The 17168-nt window shown below is 35.2% G+C and overlaps 2 protein-coding genes across 4 annotated transcripts; both read right to left on the bottom strand.

The window, feature by feature from the left end:
- Positions 1-638: 638 nt before the first annotated feature.
- On the bottom strand, positions 639-2534 carry LOC130720232 (40S ribosomal protein S18). The gene is made up of 4 exons (XM_057570861.1): positions 2376-2534; positions 2087-2247; positions 1797-1985; positions 639-970 (listed from the first exon to the last, which is right to left on the bottom strand). The coding sequence occupies exons 1-4, from the start codon at positions 2376-2378 to the stop codon at positions 865-867; spliced, it is 459 nt and encodes a 152-aa protein (XP_057426844.1). The 5' UTR covers positions 2379-2534; the 3' UTR covers positions 639-864.
- A 1462-nt stretch (positions 2535-3996) lies between these two features.
- LOC130718629 (protein GIGANTEA) lies at positions 3997-14781 on the bottom strand. Of its 3 annotated transcripts, none has more exons than XM_057569244.1 (15): positions 14564-14781; positions 13598-13782; positions 11484-11555; positions 11264-11318; positions 11012-11154; positions 10548-10810; positions 9854-9909; positions 9306-9546; positions 9058-9208; positions 8222-8425; positions 6567-8105; positions 5843-5911; positions 5437-5658; positions 5009-5101; positions 3997-4797 (listed from the first exon to the last, which is right to left on the bottom strand). In XM_057569244.1, the coding sequence occupies exons 2-15, from the start codon at positions 13682-13684 to the stop codon at positions 4498-4500; spliced, it is 3495 nt and encodes a 1164-aa protein (XP_057425227.1). In that variant the 5' UTR covers positions 13685-13782; positions 14564-14781; the 3' UTR covers positions 3997-4497. The 3 variants fall into 3 exon arrangements, with proteins under 3 accessions (XP_057425227.1, XP_057425228.1, XP_057425229.1); XM_057569245.1 differs by having other exon boundaries at positions 13598-13705; XM_057569246.1 differs by lacking the exons at positions 13598-13782; positions 14564-14781 and having other exon boundaries at positions 11244-11318; positions 11484-11561.
- Between the last annotated feature and the right edge of the window lie 2387 nt (positions 14782-17168).

Raw genomic sequence — 17168 nt, 5'->3', positions numbered from 1 at the left:
CATCAGAAGATATTTGGAAACCAAACTAAAACTCATCACAGCCAAATTCATTTGGTTTTATATCGAGATGGCGAAGGTCGACCATGGCGCAATATTCTTAATAAGACTAATTGGTTTTGAAGAGATAAAAAGGTCTATATATTGTTTGGATTAAAATTGGAAGAAAAAATGATGAAGTTCTCAAAAGGACTTCAATTAGGTATTCAAGCAGTTTAATATATGTACAAAAATACATAGCCTTTCTAACTTGATTTACACAATTTTATGTTAATCATGTATTTTATTAGATTTTAGCATGCATTTTATCTCTCATAATTCATCCTTCTAGCACTTTTAAGCATTAGTAAGTGGATTTCAGACCCTAAACCTTGAGGAGATACCAAAACACCAAATAGCATGGCGAGCAAAAGGAGGCTAAATTAGCTAACTGAAATGAACCACAGCCAAGGTGTGATAGCTTCAGCATTTAGAAAAAAAAAAGTGAAAACCAGTTATATTAATTTCAGGCAGCATTTAGAAAAAACTACACCCTATCTGTGGTACTAACATAAGTTACCACATAAAGCAGTGAATAACAGGGCATCACATTTTGCATCTCATGCAGTAGTATCATTATTTGATAAAGCACGTCCATGTGATTTTAGGAAAAAACATGAATACTTAATTTCATCAATACTATTTTAAGGTCTACAACTAAGAATACCAACATCATCCAGGTAAACAGAAACTTAATGCAATAGCAAACAAAACTGAAATAGTCACGGCATTTGACAAATACAAAGTTTGTATGCGAAACAAGTCTGAAATATAACTTCAAATTTGCCTCCTCAAAAATATCTAATCTCCAAGCCAAAACATAACAGCTTAACGCTTCTTAGAGACACCAACAGTTTTCCCTCTGCGGCCAGTAGTCTTGGTATGCTGACCACGCACACGGAGGCCCCAGTAGTGCCTCAAACCACGATGGTTTCTGCATTACAGAAATTTATGATGAGTCTCCGGTGCCATAAAACAGTCTTAACCATTAATTCAATATTTTGGTAGATACAGAACTCCACAAGTAAAAAGCTTATTGTTTGTGTTTACATCATCTTCCCCTACATCAACAAGAACATGTGCAATGCAGCCATACTAACAAAATAGAAGTAATGGTTTAAACCCAGATCATCCAAAAGCACTATTTGTGTGAGTGTATTCAACAGTTAACCTGACATCTCACAACTAAATGGCTGACAGAAAACCAAATACATGTTATTGGACAATAAGCTTAAATGGCTTATTCTTAAAAGATGAAGTGTGTGTTGTAAATAGCTTCATTATGCATTAACAACAATAAAAACAAAGTTCAAAAATGCATAGGAGCAGGTCTTTTTAGCTATTTCATAAACTTAACCCAACACTTTGAACACTATTTTATGAGATTATTTAAATTAATCTTATAGCATAAGAGTCCATGCAAATATTTGGACAAACTTATGTCCCCTAGCTCTTACCACTTGAGCTATCATTCATGGACAAGTTAGCTTAGCCTACTAATAAGTGCTTATTTGTACCCAAACACAAACACACCCTTCGTTCAAGACATTATGCTTAAAGATTAGTTAAAGCTCTTCCACAAACACCCCACAATTCTACTCAGATTCAGATGAATTATTGTCATCGATTAAATGAAAATCATTCCTTCCAGATATTATAATTTCTCAGCAACACAAGCAAGCAATCATCAAACAAGTAAACCAGTGACAACAAAAGTAAAGGGCATATCAAACCAAAAACAGACATATTCAAAAAGCTACCTGATTTTCTTGAGTCTCTCCAAGTCATCCCTGAGCTTCATGTCAAGGGCATTAGACACCACCTGATGGTACTTCCCATCCTTGTAATCCTTCTTCCTGTTCAAAAACCAATCTGGGATCTTAAACTGCTTAGGGTTAGCAACAACAGTCATCACATTATCCAACTCCGCAGCACTCAATTCACCAGCCCTGTCAAAACCAACAACAAAATCAAAAACCATTCATTTCAACAAAATATCAAATACCCATCACGCGAAATCGCAATCAAACAAACTCCAAACGCTTTTCACCTCTTGTTCATGTCAACATCAGCCTTCTTGCAACAGATGTTGGCGAATCTCCTTCCAATACCCTTGATGGAGGTCAGGGCAAACATGATCTTCTGCTTCCCATCAACGTTGGTATTCAGCACACGCAGAATGTGCTGGAACTCCTCGTTCGCTACCAGAGACTGTGTTCAACACAACAAAACAAGAAGGGGGGGAAATTAAACCTCGCTATTACTCAGAATTGCAAATTTCGAATCGAAGAATACTGATGCTGTGAGAGAGAGAGAGAGAGAGGGAGAGGGATGCGTACCATTTTCGCCGCCGCGGAGTAGTCTGAGAGTGCCGATTGCCGCCGAAGCTGTGTAGGTCGAGGTCGATTGAGGATCTGAAACTCTAGGGTTTGATGGCAATTTATAGTGTGCAGCGTTGAGTCACACTAGGGTTTTCTAGCGTGAAATGATATCTGTGTGGATTGACGATTTAGCCCCTAAAACTACTCAAATTATTCATGATAAAATAAGGTATCATCTTATCCCTACCCTCATTACATATTTTATTTTATGTATATTTGGGATTTTGAATTTTTAGTTAACTACTCAATTTTAAATTATTATGTTTAATATATTTTTATGATAAAGAATATATGCTATTTAAATATTTTTATAGTGAGTTATATGTTATAATTTTAATTAATACTTCTTTTTGTTTCAATTTATTAATTTTTACATTGATATTTTTCCTATTTAGTGAAAAAATATGTCTTTAGAGATTTTTTATAAATGAAAAAAATATAAGTAAGAGTATAATGGCTTAAATATGTTTTTAGTCCCTCAAAACTATTTATATACACATGTTGTTTTAGTCATTAACTTTTGGGCTATATAGCACATAAAATGGTTACTCACTTATCATTATGTTTTTTTTTTTTAATCTGATTTGATATTTACATGTCACACAACAAGTCAACTACGTGTCACGTAGTATAAGTTGAAGTTCCACCGAGATACATGTGTTTCTCACTTGCACAACCAATGTGGTAGTGAATTGTGTTAATGGGTGAGTCTCACAATGATTAATTCGATAAAATATTTCAGGGTATGAATGGTGAATCACAATTCTATGAGCTGCACAAGCAAAATTTAACGGCAAAAACTTAAAAGATAAATGTTTATTTTCAGAGATTAAAAACTATGTTGAGTTGTTTGAAAAAAATTCCCCTCAATATGACATTTTGTTATTCTATTGCAATATGCAAATATTGATATTTGTATCAATTTGATGAGTTAATATAACATTTTGTTATTCCATTGCAAAATGCAAATATTGATATTTGTTTTGATTCTTTTTACATGACGATTGCTGAATTAAAAATGATTGTTTAAATTTCTAAATTGAAAGTTAAATTCTAAGGAGTCGCAATCTTTAGTTGGGTCGAAACACTTGTATCATGTCTCACAAATGCAACTGCACCCATTTATGAAGGAGTCGCTTTCCTTTTAAAAAAACAAGCTATTCATAAGTTATGTTTGAATAACCTTAGCACTCACTTTGAAGAAAAAGTGAACAGAACTCCTTATGGATTGTGATGGAAGAGTTTCCACATTAACTCCATTGATATCCAAACACACACATACAAGTGGAATTGTTACGCGTTGGAGACGCCAGCCACTAACAAGTGCATGCAGGAAAAGTGTCGCAATGACTCCCATGTCTTATGACGTTGATCGGGAAGGCATATTCATAGGTGCCACTTAGGGAGGATATCTTTCAGTACTGGTTGGAGAAGGCATTAGCTTTATTAAAGCCAAAGTTTGATGAAAGAACAAAGTTTATTATGCAGCGATTGTTTCATATAATATGTCTAGCCATGAAGACCATGCGCTCTTAATGTTTTGCATTATGGAGTTTGAGCAAATAATTGACTGTGGGAGGAAAGGAAATAAAGCTCATGAATTGACTGATTCAGCTCCACAAATTGTAAGTAATTACACATACAAATGGAAAACAAATAGCACATAACTACAAAGTCTTACAAAACTACAAAGATGAAAAGAAAAACCCGCCAGAGCTGATACTATTAGAGCTGAATTTCATGACAAGCTAAATCAGCATTACACAGAATGAGACAAGGATAAAAAAAGGACCTGGTCACAGCCTTGTCTTCCGAACTGTACAAGTGTGTTCCACTGAGAGCACAGTCACTGGCAAGTTGATGGTGAAGTTTCACTAAGAATTAGGTACAGCACATGCATAACACAATGATCTTTCTATAAACAAAGTGGAATCATGAGTTTGGCTTCTTAACAGATGACGATGTTGCTTATTAGCAAACCCGTTAGTCCCATAAGCATAAATAACATCTCTATCTGTAAGTCTAGTAAAAAATTGTCACAGAATAAGATGGTTCTACATGGTGGTGTCATTTATATTTTTCATACGGCAATAGTACAGCCTAACTCTTTGGCTGCAGTGTCAAGAAAGTTAATAGACAACCCATTGGAAAGTCGTGTGTGAGCTTCCCATGTCAAGCATTTTTCTATGTCAGCTAGCCAGTCAATGACATCCAAATTGAAGTATTGATAAGAGGGATGGTGGATGCCATTCATTCGCTGTGATTTAGGACTACACCTGGTTGAACCGGTATGCAGAATGTCACGAAGAACTGAGATGCTCAGAGTGCGGACATGTGCACTTGGATGACAAAGGCACCTAACAGTTGCTGGAAGGCGACACTGTGTGTATGATATTCACAACACAAGCATAGAAGTCAGTGATTTTGAAGAGCTATACAACATGCAGATAGGACACGTTTGCATGCAGACCAAAGAACATTCATTAGACCTTATCTATTGCTTTTTCCAGTAGAAAAGCTCTAATAAGTGCTCTTTGGTCCGAATCCAAATGGGCTCATAAATTAAAGGTTCCAGTAAGAAAGTTTTTTACCTTTAAAAGGTTTGAAAGGCCATCTGCTAATGCCAATCCTGATCCTCCAAACTGAAGAACTGGGTGAACTGCTCTGGCTGTTGCTTCCAATAGCTGGCCATTTATTAAAATGGAAATATGAATATCAGTAAAGTAGAAAACCAAAAATAGATGATAATGAAGTTCCAAATCCTCCATTTCCAGGGTCATATAGCTGCTCAAAATGTTCAGCTTATTACACTTTGGTTGTAGAGAAGAAAAAGGTGAGAAAGAATAAGAGTAGATTTTTTTATTGTTTGGTGTGAAAAAAAATAAAGAAAATGAAAAGAAAGAAATTTTACTTCTTTTTCTTTTGTTTGGTTCAATAGAAATGTGAAAAAAGAACTAATTTAACTCGGTAAATGAATAGAACTTGAATATGCATATAGAAGCATTCTGTAACATGCTACCTCCAGCTGTGGTAAAGTGCAAGCTTCTCCATCAACCAACATCCCATCTGTGGCTCGTAGTAGTAAATCTGATGCACTTGCCAAAATTACCAATGACTCTGAACTATCATGATTCCTCATTAGTTCCACTATCAATTTTACGATCCGCTGATTGATTCTCCACATCTTCTGAGTACCTAGATCATCATCCTTTGCAATCCAGGGCTGCATGTCCTTATCCGCCTGACAAGCAAGAAGCCACAAAAGTCACTAAAAATGTTGCAAATGTTGATCAAATCTGTTTAACAAATGGTAAGTTAAATTTTTTAAAAAATAAAAATCCTATTAGTTCTTAGAACAGAGTGGTTTCCAAGTCAGTGGTCTAAGTAATTTATGTAACCATTGATGATAAGACAAAAAAATTAACCTGAAGAACAACTGCTGTAGCTGCCTTCAATGGTGAGGCCGATACAACATTGCATAATGCATCAACAACCTGCATAACATTACATCAGAAAATGGTCAGAAATGAACCTTTTCCAGTGGAAGGGGGTTTAATGTCATATTTAGATTCATGTAATCACACAGCACGCATATACATGTTTATAATTATAACTAGATTTTTGTGTCTCAACTCTCAACAGAGTATCTATTGAGTTAGAAGTTGAGGCTCAATTTGAAAATACATCTTGGATACTTTTTCTTCCCTTTTAAAATGTTTACCTCCTGATGTTTGAAGTTGAGTTAGAAGTAGAGGCTCAATTTTCTCAGATGCCTCTCACCAGTTTAAATATACTTTCTTAGAAGTTACTCTTAGTATAAGTTTGTTTTTTCTTCTACTTTAGCTAATCTACCTTTGAAGGTAACAACTAATTAGTTATTTTCAAAACATATATGCTTCAACACTCATTTTAAGGGATGTTTCTTTCTCCATGCTCGGCCCTTTAAAACTTCAGACCACATTTTTCTTCATGTGCGTACAAAGGATACACCTCTTTATCCTCATCTACAGTTCTCACCTTTCAAATTGTGTTATAGAATAAAAACATGTATAATTCCAAAATGCAAGAAAAAGGGAAAACAATACACAGATAAAAATAAAAAAAATAAAAGAGGATAAAGCTGCTGCAGTATAACATTTGTTCTTGTACCTGCCTCCAGCCCTGTTGGGCAGAAGTACTTTCTGCACATGGTTGAGTTTCAGGGGATGCAATCAATTTATGCCATAGTAGTGAAACTACAGAGAAACATAACTCTTGCTTTTCTGCCAGTGTGGATCTCAGAAAAATTTGTGCATTGCAATTCAACCCTATATGCCTGTCCATAGTGAGGAAGTTGGCTAGATCAGAAGCATCCAAGGAGAAATCTTTACCCAAGGTACACCCTGATGCTGCTTCATTTGAACATGGAGCTTTATCAGACTTATGGTTAGGTTTAGAGGGGGCTGAATCTTCCAATGGTGCAATAGAAGTCGGCATAGGGTCAAAGCAGCTACTGTTTTCACACTGATTCTTTCTTTTACTATCGAAACTAACAAGGGAGTCCCTCAAAGTAGGTGCATGAATTAAGGCTGCTTCTAATGGCTCTGCCTTGTTTATTATAGATGCAATAGCTTTGCTATGAATATCGATGAGATTATACAATGATGATGCCCTGGAGTGAATTTCTTTGTCCCATTTGCACCGAATCAGAATAGACAGAGCATGCATGCAAGCTTTTGACCGTCTGAATAGTTCAGAAACATGTGCAGCAACCATTGCTGCTGCGACAATCTCATTTGAGCTGTAACTCCACGGGGTGCCAACAGAAGACGGCTTCAATGAAAATAGTGCCTCTAAAATTGCTAATATTCTGTGAGTATGGCGTATTGCTGAATCTAAGCCATTCTGCAATTCATGGGAAGACCCGTTGAGACTAACAGGCTTGGCTATATCTTGCACATTATTGGAAACTAAATGATTGTTCCCCCGAGAAATCATAGGAAACAACTGAAGCTCACAGGCAAGAGCACAAACAGCAGCCAGCACATAAGAATCAAATGCTGCTACAGGACCTTGCTTCTTCACTTTCCTATTTTTTCTTTCTTTCTGGCTTTCAGATATTGCTTGCAAGTCCTCAATGATTTCCTCAGCCGAATAATTATCTTCACCTCTTGGCTTCTTGCTTCCACTGAATTGGACTTCATGACTCACGCAGACAGTTAAGACAACAAAAAGTAGGCGTGAAGCAAGCTCTACAGATGCACATGATTCTAAGAAAAGTGAATGAACCATAGTACGAAGTTCTGCCACAGCAAGGTTTTTAGAAGCCGAACCAATGCCATAGAGGTACTTTGATCTTCTGTTTTGTTCTCTAGTGGAATCAGGTGGAAATGTCCTCTGAAGAATAGCTTCAACTGTAGCAGCAAATATTTTCATAAGACATGCTTCTGATGGGCTTCCACGAGGAAGATACTCCAGGACCTTAAGTAGGGGTATGTACAAATTCCATGATAGCATCGGAGGTTGTAGAGGAGTTGCAACTATAATTTCTGGAAGATCAACAGCTGAGGAACTTGTAGGAATAAGGCCATAAGCAGCTTCCCAAATAGTACAAATTCTCCATTCAACCTCAGGACCATGGGCACAAAGCATCGAAGCAATGCCTTGGGCAGTAGCCTCAATAGAGGCTTCAGCCGCAGGAACTTCTATCTGATCAACAACAAATATTAGAAATCATTATTATCTGGGAAGAATCTATATACACAACATTATAAAATGTGAATAAAATAAAAAATTAAAATGTAACTGATAATGAAGAACAGAACCTGCTTTTTGTAGGAAGAAATATAACAAGGTCCATTCTGAACTTCAACACCGTCAACTTGCCTAAGTGGAGGAAAAAGTAATGCAGGCTGTGAAAGTACACGGAAAAGCAATGCTGCTGCAGCATCAGCAGCTATACCAGCTCTCATGGACATTGCAGTCCCTATTGCACGCAAGAAATGCAAATGCATCCAATTTCTAGGAAGCTGCATCATCATATAAATGAAAAGAAAAAGCAACAGTTAGTTGGTTTTAAATCTTCAATGACATTTCTTCATATGAAAACATCAAAATGCACATTAGTGTGCCAGCCTGTAGCTAGTAATCCCACTGTCATGCACATGTATAATCTCAAATAAGGCCAATGGTAAAATCTAAAAATTATCCCTCCTCTCCAAACTCATCCATATTATTTTAGGTGTAGGAGTTAAGTTTTCCATTCCTCGGTCCAAAAATCTAGCAACTGATCCATACTTGCGACTTGCAGAATATTCAGTAAATGAGTAAAATACTAAATTCCGTATAACTTCCATTGGTTCAAATATTACAAGAAACAATTTCATACAAGAGGGGTATTCAGAAAAACTAGCAGATTCACCTATCTTGAGAATAAAGTGAAGGAATCTAGTAAAAATACCAATCACTCAACCATCAAAGTTTGCAATGTACAGCCTGAATCAAGCACCTCATTACCTCTTGAATGTCAAATTCAATTTAAAATTAAGTTGCACAACTTTTTTCAGGCAGTTCAGTGATGACCGTTCAGTTTCATTACATTCATGTAGAACACTTATCAAAAGCCATAATGATAAAAAATGCAGATCAAGGTTATAATTACCCTGATGCCAGAAGCATATTCTTCAGCAGCCCGAAGAAGCTCCACAAGCTGCACAGCAGCATCAAGTGCATCCGGAGCCCATGATGGGGGTGCTTCTAGCAGTCCAAGAAGAAGTCTTTGTGTAGCACTTGGAGTAGCAATTGCATAATATCTGCAAAGTTAGGTATATACATTTTCTCAGGCAGATGAACTCTGAACAAGTAAACAGAAAAAGATAAAAAAATAATAATAATTAAGCTCGAACTAACCTATGAAATAAACGTGCATATGGCTCTAGAGCTGGTAATCCAGCAACAAGATGCTCATCCAGAGCTGTTGTTGGAGGAGGAAGCAAAAGTGCAGGGACAGCAGCTGCTGTTAAAATAGCAGTTTCATAGCGAGAAACTTCATCATCACAAACGCTTAATATCACACCAGCACCATTGGCAACAGCCCATCTTGGAGTGGAAGGCACGAGTTGAGGATGTTTCCCAGAACCACGTGAAGCAGCTAAGACATAAAATAAAGTCATATATCAAGAACATAAATATAGGCATCGATATAACAGTAACTTCTTACTTAATAAAATCCATCAATGATTATTCAATACTCTGTTCAATGTAAACAAAGAAAATTAATTCCTACTAGTCACTTGTTTCAATTACTGGAATAACACAGGAAGACGTGTGTTAAGAATTACAATTAAGTGTCATAACTCATAAGTAACCGTGTAGGCAATGCTCTTTTTGTTAACATGTTCCTCTCTTGAATTTCAAAGCTATTAACATAGTATTTTGTAATTAAAAATATACCATACCAGTTGACGGAGGCTTGAGTTCTCCTGCAGCATATTTTCCCATAACACCACTGCACCTGTTAACATTTGGCAATATTCATTGACTTAAGTTCAGATATACAAAAACTCAAAGATTCAAAGCACAATAGGATATTTCAACAAATTAGATTATGATAAATAGAAGATTCAAAACAATCAAGTTGGTTATTTTATCAAGATAAAAGGAAGAGAGACTATAACCATACTAGGTAAGTTGCTCTATACATGCTATTGAGATAAAGTAGAAGAGCAATTAAATCCATTTTTCTTTCCTATTTGAAGAAGTTCTTTGTAATAATCTCACCTTTAAATTTGTATGTGCAGGAAAAAGTTACCTATACTAATGACACAACATCTCTATAAGATCTGTTATGGTCTCACAAGCATCATCCCCCACCCACCCACCCACCCCCCCCCCCAAAAAAATTATGGTACTGAAATACTTTATTTTGTTATTTTCCTTTTTTACATGTGCATTGATAACAACCATAATTGGTGTTTTAGTTTGGTTTGTGAAATTGATGGAGCCAGAAATATGGCTGTGATCAAACTCTAAAATGAACCAAATTGGACCATCACACCCCTAGAACTCGCAAGCATAGCAAAGATTAAAAATTGACACGTGCATACATGATAGCCCACTGTGTATATCTACAAAAGAATACTCAGTACTCACCACCGGAAATAGTCGCTTCTAATGCCTACAGGTGCAGCTAACAATATGTCCGAAATCCATGGGGACAAGGGCCTGGTAGGTTTCTTCTCTTGCTGTGTCAAAGAATTATGTTCAGATTTCCCATCAGCAGGGCCACTAGTTGTGGCATGACTGCCACTGCTGCTTCTTTCTGCTTCAACATGTTTGTATATGGGGCGATTATAATGAGTTAAAATACGCAAAATTTCACCACATGCCAGAGCCCATTGTTCTGAGTAGTCATTCTGCAAAGTTATACAAAGAAGAAATGAAGATGACAAACCTCATAGCTAACGAAGCTAAATAAATGCTATACTTAAATCAGTTAAAAGTAAGCTAAAAGACAGAAAGCCACTACGCATTTCATAAGAAAAACACTTATTTTCTAGAAATTGAATAATGAAAAAAAGAAAACAAGAATATGGAGTAAGGGATTATACAATTACCTCATTTTTCGGGCAGACTAAAGATATGAAAGAAGCGAATGGAGAACTAGTCTTATCATAGACTAGTGTACCATCAATAATACATGAAATAATTGGAAGAACAACTGCATGCCCATGCTCTGGATGATGGAGGACAAATGTTGCTGGATGTACATGTGAATAAATAGAGAAGTTATTATACATAATAAAGAAATAAATTCATTAAATTGAGTCAACCATGATTTAAACTAACATGGGATAAAGCATAAATACCCAGAACATCATCAAAGAGAAGAATGTCTTTGGCTGGATAGCGGTTACGGATTAACTGTAAAAATAATACAAAATAGTGAATGACTTTGATACGAACTTTTGAAATAATTATGTCAAACTACTACCAAAAATATAAAATTGAATTTCTGAAAGTACTTGGTATATATTTCTATTTATAGTTCAGAGGGTTTATCTATAAATATGGGCGCAGTCATCATACCTCAGCAATATCATCAGCAAATTGTTCTGATGTGAACTGAATGAAGTATTCAACATATGCAGCAATTTGATCCTAAAGAAAAGCAGAAAGGATGTCATAAAAACCATGGAAATAGAATTACAATGAGATACCACTATTAATATATCAAAAGCCATAAAATACTTCCATATAGATTAAAAAAACAATTATTTCAATGTTAACAATTGACCAAAACACTGCTGCTTCCTCACTAGTAATCTAGTATGATCAAGACTGAAGAATTATCCTTTTACATACAAGATAAAACATGTAATTTTAGATATAAACTGAACTTAAGTGTGTATTTACATTAACTTGTTTTGGGGAAGATAAAAAAAAAACTTTTAAAAGGCTTAATTGCACTTTTGGTCCCCCAACTATTGCCTTCCTGCGAAAATCGTCCCCAAACTTCAAAATTAGCAAAAAACGTTCTCAAAGTTTACATGTCGTTGCAAAATTGGTCTGTCGTTTGCCTTTAGTTTGAAAACTAACGTTTTCTGGGTAAAAAATAATAAAATAATAAAAAATACATGAACTTCATCATCTTCATCTCTTTCTTCATCTTCTTCATACCTTCAAACCCAGAATTTCAGAAGGAAAAAAAAAATCCAGATTCAAGAATCTCATAACAAACTAGCGATTAATCAAGTATAAATATCAAAAGTACACACCCAAGGCCATATGAAAAAACATTTGAGGATGACTAATGACAATGTTTCATCCTACCCAATTTGCTATAGAAGTCAACAAGCCCTGTGTTTGCCACAATATTCAGCCAAAACCATGACGAACTAACGCAGAATGATGCCCGAACCATGGTGGCAAAAGTGCGAGACCTGCAGTCATTAAACTCTTCCCACATGCACAAAAACTGTTCAAAAGCTTCAGCATAATTCCCAGAGTCCACAAGTCTACCGATCAAGGTCATCCAAGAAACCGCGTCTCTCTCAGGCATATCAGCAAACAACTTGTGTGCATCAAGCATGAGACCACATCTCACATGCATATGCAAAACCCTGTTCATCGTATACAGATCAGGCTCAAACCCATTACTAATCATATAATTAAACACCCTCTTAATCCCTCTAATTGACCTCAAGCCAACACAAAAATTCACCAAAGCATCATAAGTGCTACCACCCACATTAGCAGCATCACCTTCAAGTTCCCAAAATTTAAAACAGGTCCATTGCGTCTTTGTACCTAGTACACAAAGCCAACTTCTCAATCTGACTACATAGCCCATGAGTGGATGGTTTCATGACTTGGGCATCATCCAAATCTGGCATTTTTCTCTCCACATGCCCAATTTTCTTTGGCTTGGGCCTCAACCCTTGTTACATGGAAGATGAACAACGAATCTGACGAAATGGGTAGCTCCAATTTCTCCCCTTTGAGGCAAAACAATACCTAAAAGAGGAAAATTTGGCGAGGGAGGAAGAACCCAGAAAGGAAAAGTCTTGGAATTGATCCCGTAATAAGGTCTGGTAAAGGGAAAGTGGAATCTCCATTGGAACCAAGAACAAATGTGATGGTGGGTAAGCAATGGGGTTTGAAATGGTGGTGATGGTGATTTTGGTGGGTTCTTCTTCATAATGGCGTTGAAGAAGAGGATTTGAAGGTGAATGTGATGAGAGGAAGAAGGTGAGAGTTGGAATGAGTCAGCACCAACATCATTGTGTTTTCCGCCCAGATTTGGTAGTACATGTAGAAACGGTAGGTTTGGTAGTTGCCGCCACCTAGGAACATGGCTTAATTGTTGGTTTATTATGAGATTCTTGATTTTGAATTTTTTTGTTTTTTTTTTTTGGAATTCTGGGTTTGAAGGTATGAAGAAGATGAAGTTCATGTGTTTTTATTATTTTATTATTTTTTACCCAGAAAACGTTAGTTTTCGGACGGAAGTCCAACGGCAGACCAGTTTTGCAACTAAGTGTAAACGTTGAGGATGATTTTTGCTAATTTTGAAGTTCGGGGACGATTTTCGCAGGAAGGCCAAAGTTGGGGGACCAAAAGTGCAATTAAGCCAAAACTTTTTTTACATCTTCCTAAGCTAAGTTATCCCTAACATACCAACTATGAGATTAAAATGGTACCTTTTTTTGTTGATAGTCTTGTGGGGGATGCCAGAACAATGAGGAATATTGAAGGCGGTCGATCCACCTCTCACTGGTAGCAGCCATCGAAGAAGCTTTCTACTCTGACTTTTAAAAGCAATTATCCAACATCAAGCCAAAACATGCTACCAATCAAGTTTTAAAATATCGTAATTCACCATTCCCTGTGTTATCATGGCCACATGTTTCAGAAATTCTTTGCTTTTGACAGAAAGATACTAAAGAAAACAACCAAATAAACCTCACAGAAAATTGTAGCTACATACTACAACAACAACAAGGTTGAAATCTGTTGCTTAAATCTGTAAAAATTAATTTTTTTTGGTGATTGATTTCTAAGTTTCTTTTCAGTACAAACCCACACAAAAAAATGTTTTTCACATGGTGGTGAAAACAGAGATATTTCTGGAACATAGTCCTTCCAGACAGCACAATCCAGCTTACAAAAATAAGAAAAATCAAATGAAATGAAAATTCAAACAGAAATTAAACAGAGAATGAGATTTTATAGGGGAACCATTTTCCTCATGGCAAATGAGTCAGCAATATTCAAAAGCTGGTAACAAATTGTAAAAAAAAAATGAAAATGAAAATAATTAAGGATGTCTGAGACAGAGTCCTACCAAACATAGCAAAATCAAATTTACCACAAAAATTAAAAAGACAAATTTTTTGGAACAGAAATGATTCTGAGAATGAGAATTTGTAGGATAAATATTTTCCTTGTGGGCAAAGAGGTCATCCAATATCCAAAAACTGGTAAAATAGCAAAAATAATATTGAAAATTTCAGAAAATTAAAAAAATAACCTCAAATATCTAACAATAGCTCAGATTCACCACAGAAATTTTTTTAAATATAGATAAAGAGATAGGATCAAACCTACTTCATAAATTTAGAAAAAAATCCTAAAAACTAATGATTTAGCTGGAAAAAAATATGCACCTGGTTGAGTATGCAGAGGTGATTTGTTGAGGAAGAAATTTTGCAGATTAGGAGGTTGAAATGGTGAGAGTGGGAAAATGGGAAGGGAAATTTTGGTGATTTTTTGCCGTTTAATCGAAATATTTTGATAATTAAGGGGTGGTGGTAGAGAGAGAGAGAGAGAGAAGAGAGAGAATGTAAGAAAGAGAAGATCTTTAGCAAGTCTGAGAAGTGAGAAGGGAAGATCGAGTATTAACGTGGCAATGATATTTTCCTCTCACCTCAGAGCACCACGTCGTCCTCTCAAGTGTTATGTATGTGTGTGTGTATGTATATGTATGTCATGGATGATGCCCCATCCATCATTCCATTTAACTATTAGGTGGTAGGACTAAGTTGATTAGTCATTTAATTAGTATCTGATTTTAGAATTGTTCTGGTAAAATGCTTAAGATGTTCTAATGAAATATTGAAAATAACTATATAGTTGAATGTTATTTTATTAATATGTTTGTAAATATAGGTTTGATGGTTCATTCATGAAAACATTACGTACTCATTTTACTAACTCATTGTTCATCTATGACTTTAAACTTCTTCATATACTTACTTGAGCATTAGAGTGTAACTGTAGTTACCTCTTTTTGTCGTGTTAACCTCACACCATAACTCCATGGCTCTATGCTCGTGCACCACTATCAAAGATTGAGTTAGTGTAATTCGAGTGGAAGTAATCAATTCTCATGAAATACCAATTTCAATCAAGAAATTTTAAAACAAGATTGTTCCCTTATACTCTTTGCGACTTATAGATGATATCTATGCTTTCTTTTCTAAGGAGATTCATACTTTAGATGTTCCGTTAGACTTGCTAAAGCAAATAGATGCAAAATCAATTTTTTGGACTAATTCTGAAGAGCATGCATGTGGACAATTTAATTAGTTTGTAGGGCTCTTATAAATTTTGAAGGGATCGGAGATGTCTTAACTAGTACTCTGGGTTAATTAACACATGTTAATTTGTGGATAATATATATAGATGTTTATTTTGAAATTGTTGTTTTCTGAGGATTGGTAATGAGAAGGGTGTTAAGATTTTGGGAGTTAAATGTTATAAGATGCATGTTAAAATGAGTTCGATTATCTTTACCGAGGTTTCATCTATCAAAATTCATATAGTTTCTTTAACTTAATATATAGTACTACCTATTTAATATTAACTAGAAATTTAAAATGGTTAAAATTTGGAAGATACGAAACTACCCTCGTTGGTGTGATGAACTTTAAACTGGGCATTGTTCTCAAAAGTTGGAATAATTAAAAATAATAGAAGGGAGACGGCAGTCATTAAAATATATATTAGCTTTTTGACGTTGGTGGAATTGCTATGCTAGGTGCGTTGCGCTGTCAACTCCGCTAGATATTTATGTCGCGTAAGGTTAGTTAATTAATAAGGTTGAAAAACTAATTAGAAAGTGTTTATGAGTTAATTTATTAAATCCGATGTACTTACTAATTAAATAAGCTAAAATATATATAAAATGACATATCGATGAAGAGTCGAGATGTATTTTCAGCATATTATTGTGATATATGGAATTATGGATGAACTAATATTGTACTTTTTCTTACTTAGTGTTAATTCTTCATTTTGGTCATTATTGTAATATAGTACTACACTTACGTGTAAGTTATACAGTACGTAAGTAATCTTGATATGTTATGTATGAAGGTTAATTGGTCTTAACTTTTAGAAAATATTAATGCTTGTCTAAATTTTAGAATGCATTCTTATCCATTATGGCCCAAGTGGTCAAGTGGATGTTATTTGCTTCACTGTTATAATGGGATCATCATAGCTAGGGCCACTGATTTCATGTTCTTCTTTCATGGATCATGCCTTCTAAATATGGTCAGATTTTTACTTGCCAAATTTGGAGACATTTTTTCACCGATTTCATATTCTTCTTGCCATGAGTCATAATCATTGCTCTTATTTTGACTACTAATAAAAGTGTTCTTTTTGTCTTTTATGTTATAGTTAGTCTAAGAAGTAAAGTTGTCAAGTGACAATTTGAAATGTCAATGCACTAGTGAGCACTCAATCAAACATGAAAATATAGACTAATGCTATGGTTAGTCTTTACTCATGAAAGCAAGAAGAAAACAAATAATGTAAAGTAAATTGCAAGCACTAGCTAGAAGCAAATTGAACAATAAAAATAGAATAAATTACATAATTGTAAAAAGAGTAGAATAAGATCTATTTATTACTTGACACTCTTGATAGTTATTTCCGTAACACTAATAAACTTGAGACGTTCAAAGATTTCACAAGTTAATTTAAGATATCCGACCTTGATTTTGAATTTAAACTTCTTTTTAAAAAGTATTTGAAAACTTAGAAAATAATTTCTAAGAGAAAAACAACTGCTAATTAAGCAGTTGCCTTCAAAATTAATCAAATGTCTTTTACCGTTGGATACTCTGAGCTCTTTCAAGTAGATTTTGAACTCATTGATTTCGAATTAGCTTACGATGAACTTGTCTTCAAGTTGGTCTTGGAGGCTTCAGACTTCTTAAAGTGAATTTGGAATGCTTTAGTTCTAACTTGGCTTTAATGATT

Source organism: Lotus japonicus, chromosome 5 (genome assembly GCF_012489685.1).
Source record: "Lotus japonicus ecotype B-129 chromosome 5, LjGifu_v1.2".
Classification (NCBI taxonomy): domain Eukaryota; kingdom Viridiplantae; phylum Streptophyta; class Magnoliopsida; order Fabales; family Fabaceae; genus Lotus; species Lotus japonicus.
This window is presented reverse-complemented; position numbering and strand designations above follow the sequence as displayed.

Bases quoted from the DNA above. Each gene is read 5' to 3' on its own strand.
- LOC130720232 (XM_057570861.1), bottom strand. The intron at 1,986-2,086 runs GTGAAAAGCGTT...TGGTTTTGACAG, and splicing joins GATGTTGACATGAACAAGAG to GGCTGGTGAATTGAGTGCTG. The intron at 971-1,796 runs GTAGCTTTTTGA...TCTGTAATGCAG, and splicing joins GAGAGACTCAAGAAAATCAG to AAACCATCGTGGTTTGAGGC.
- LOC130718629 (XM_057569244.1), bottom strand. From the start codon at position 13,684: ATGGCTGCTACCAGTGAGAGGTGGATCGACCGCCTTCAATATTCCTCA. The intron at 9,547-9,853 runs GTATGGTATATT...TTTATGTCTTAG, and splicing joins ACTCAAGCCTCCGTCAACTG to CTGCTTCACGTGGTTCTGGG. The intron at 8,426-9,057 runs GTAATTATAACC...ATGATGATGCAG, and splicing joins AATATGCTTCTGGCATCAGG to CTTCCTAGAAATTGGATGCA.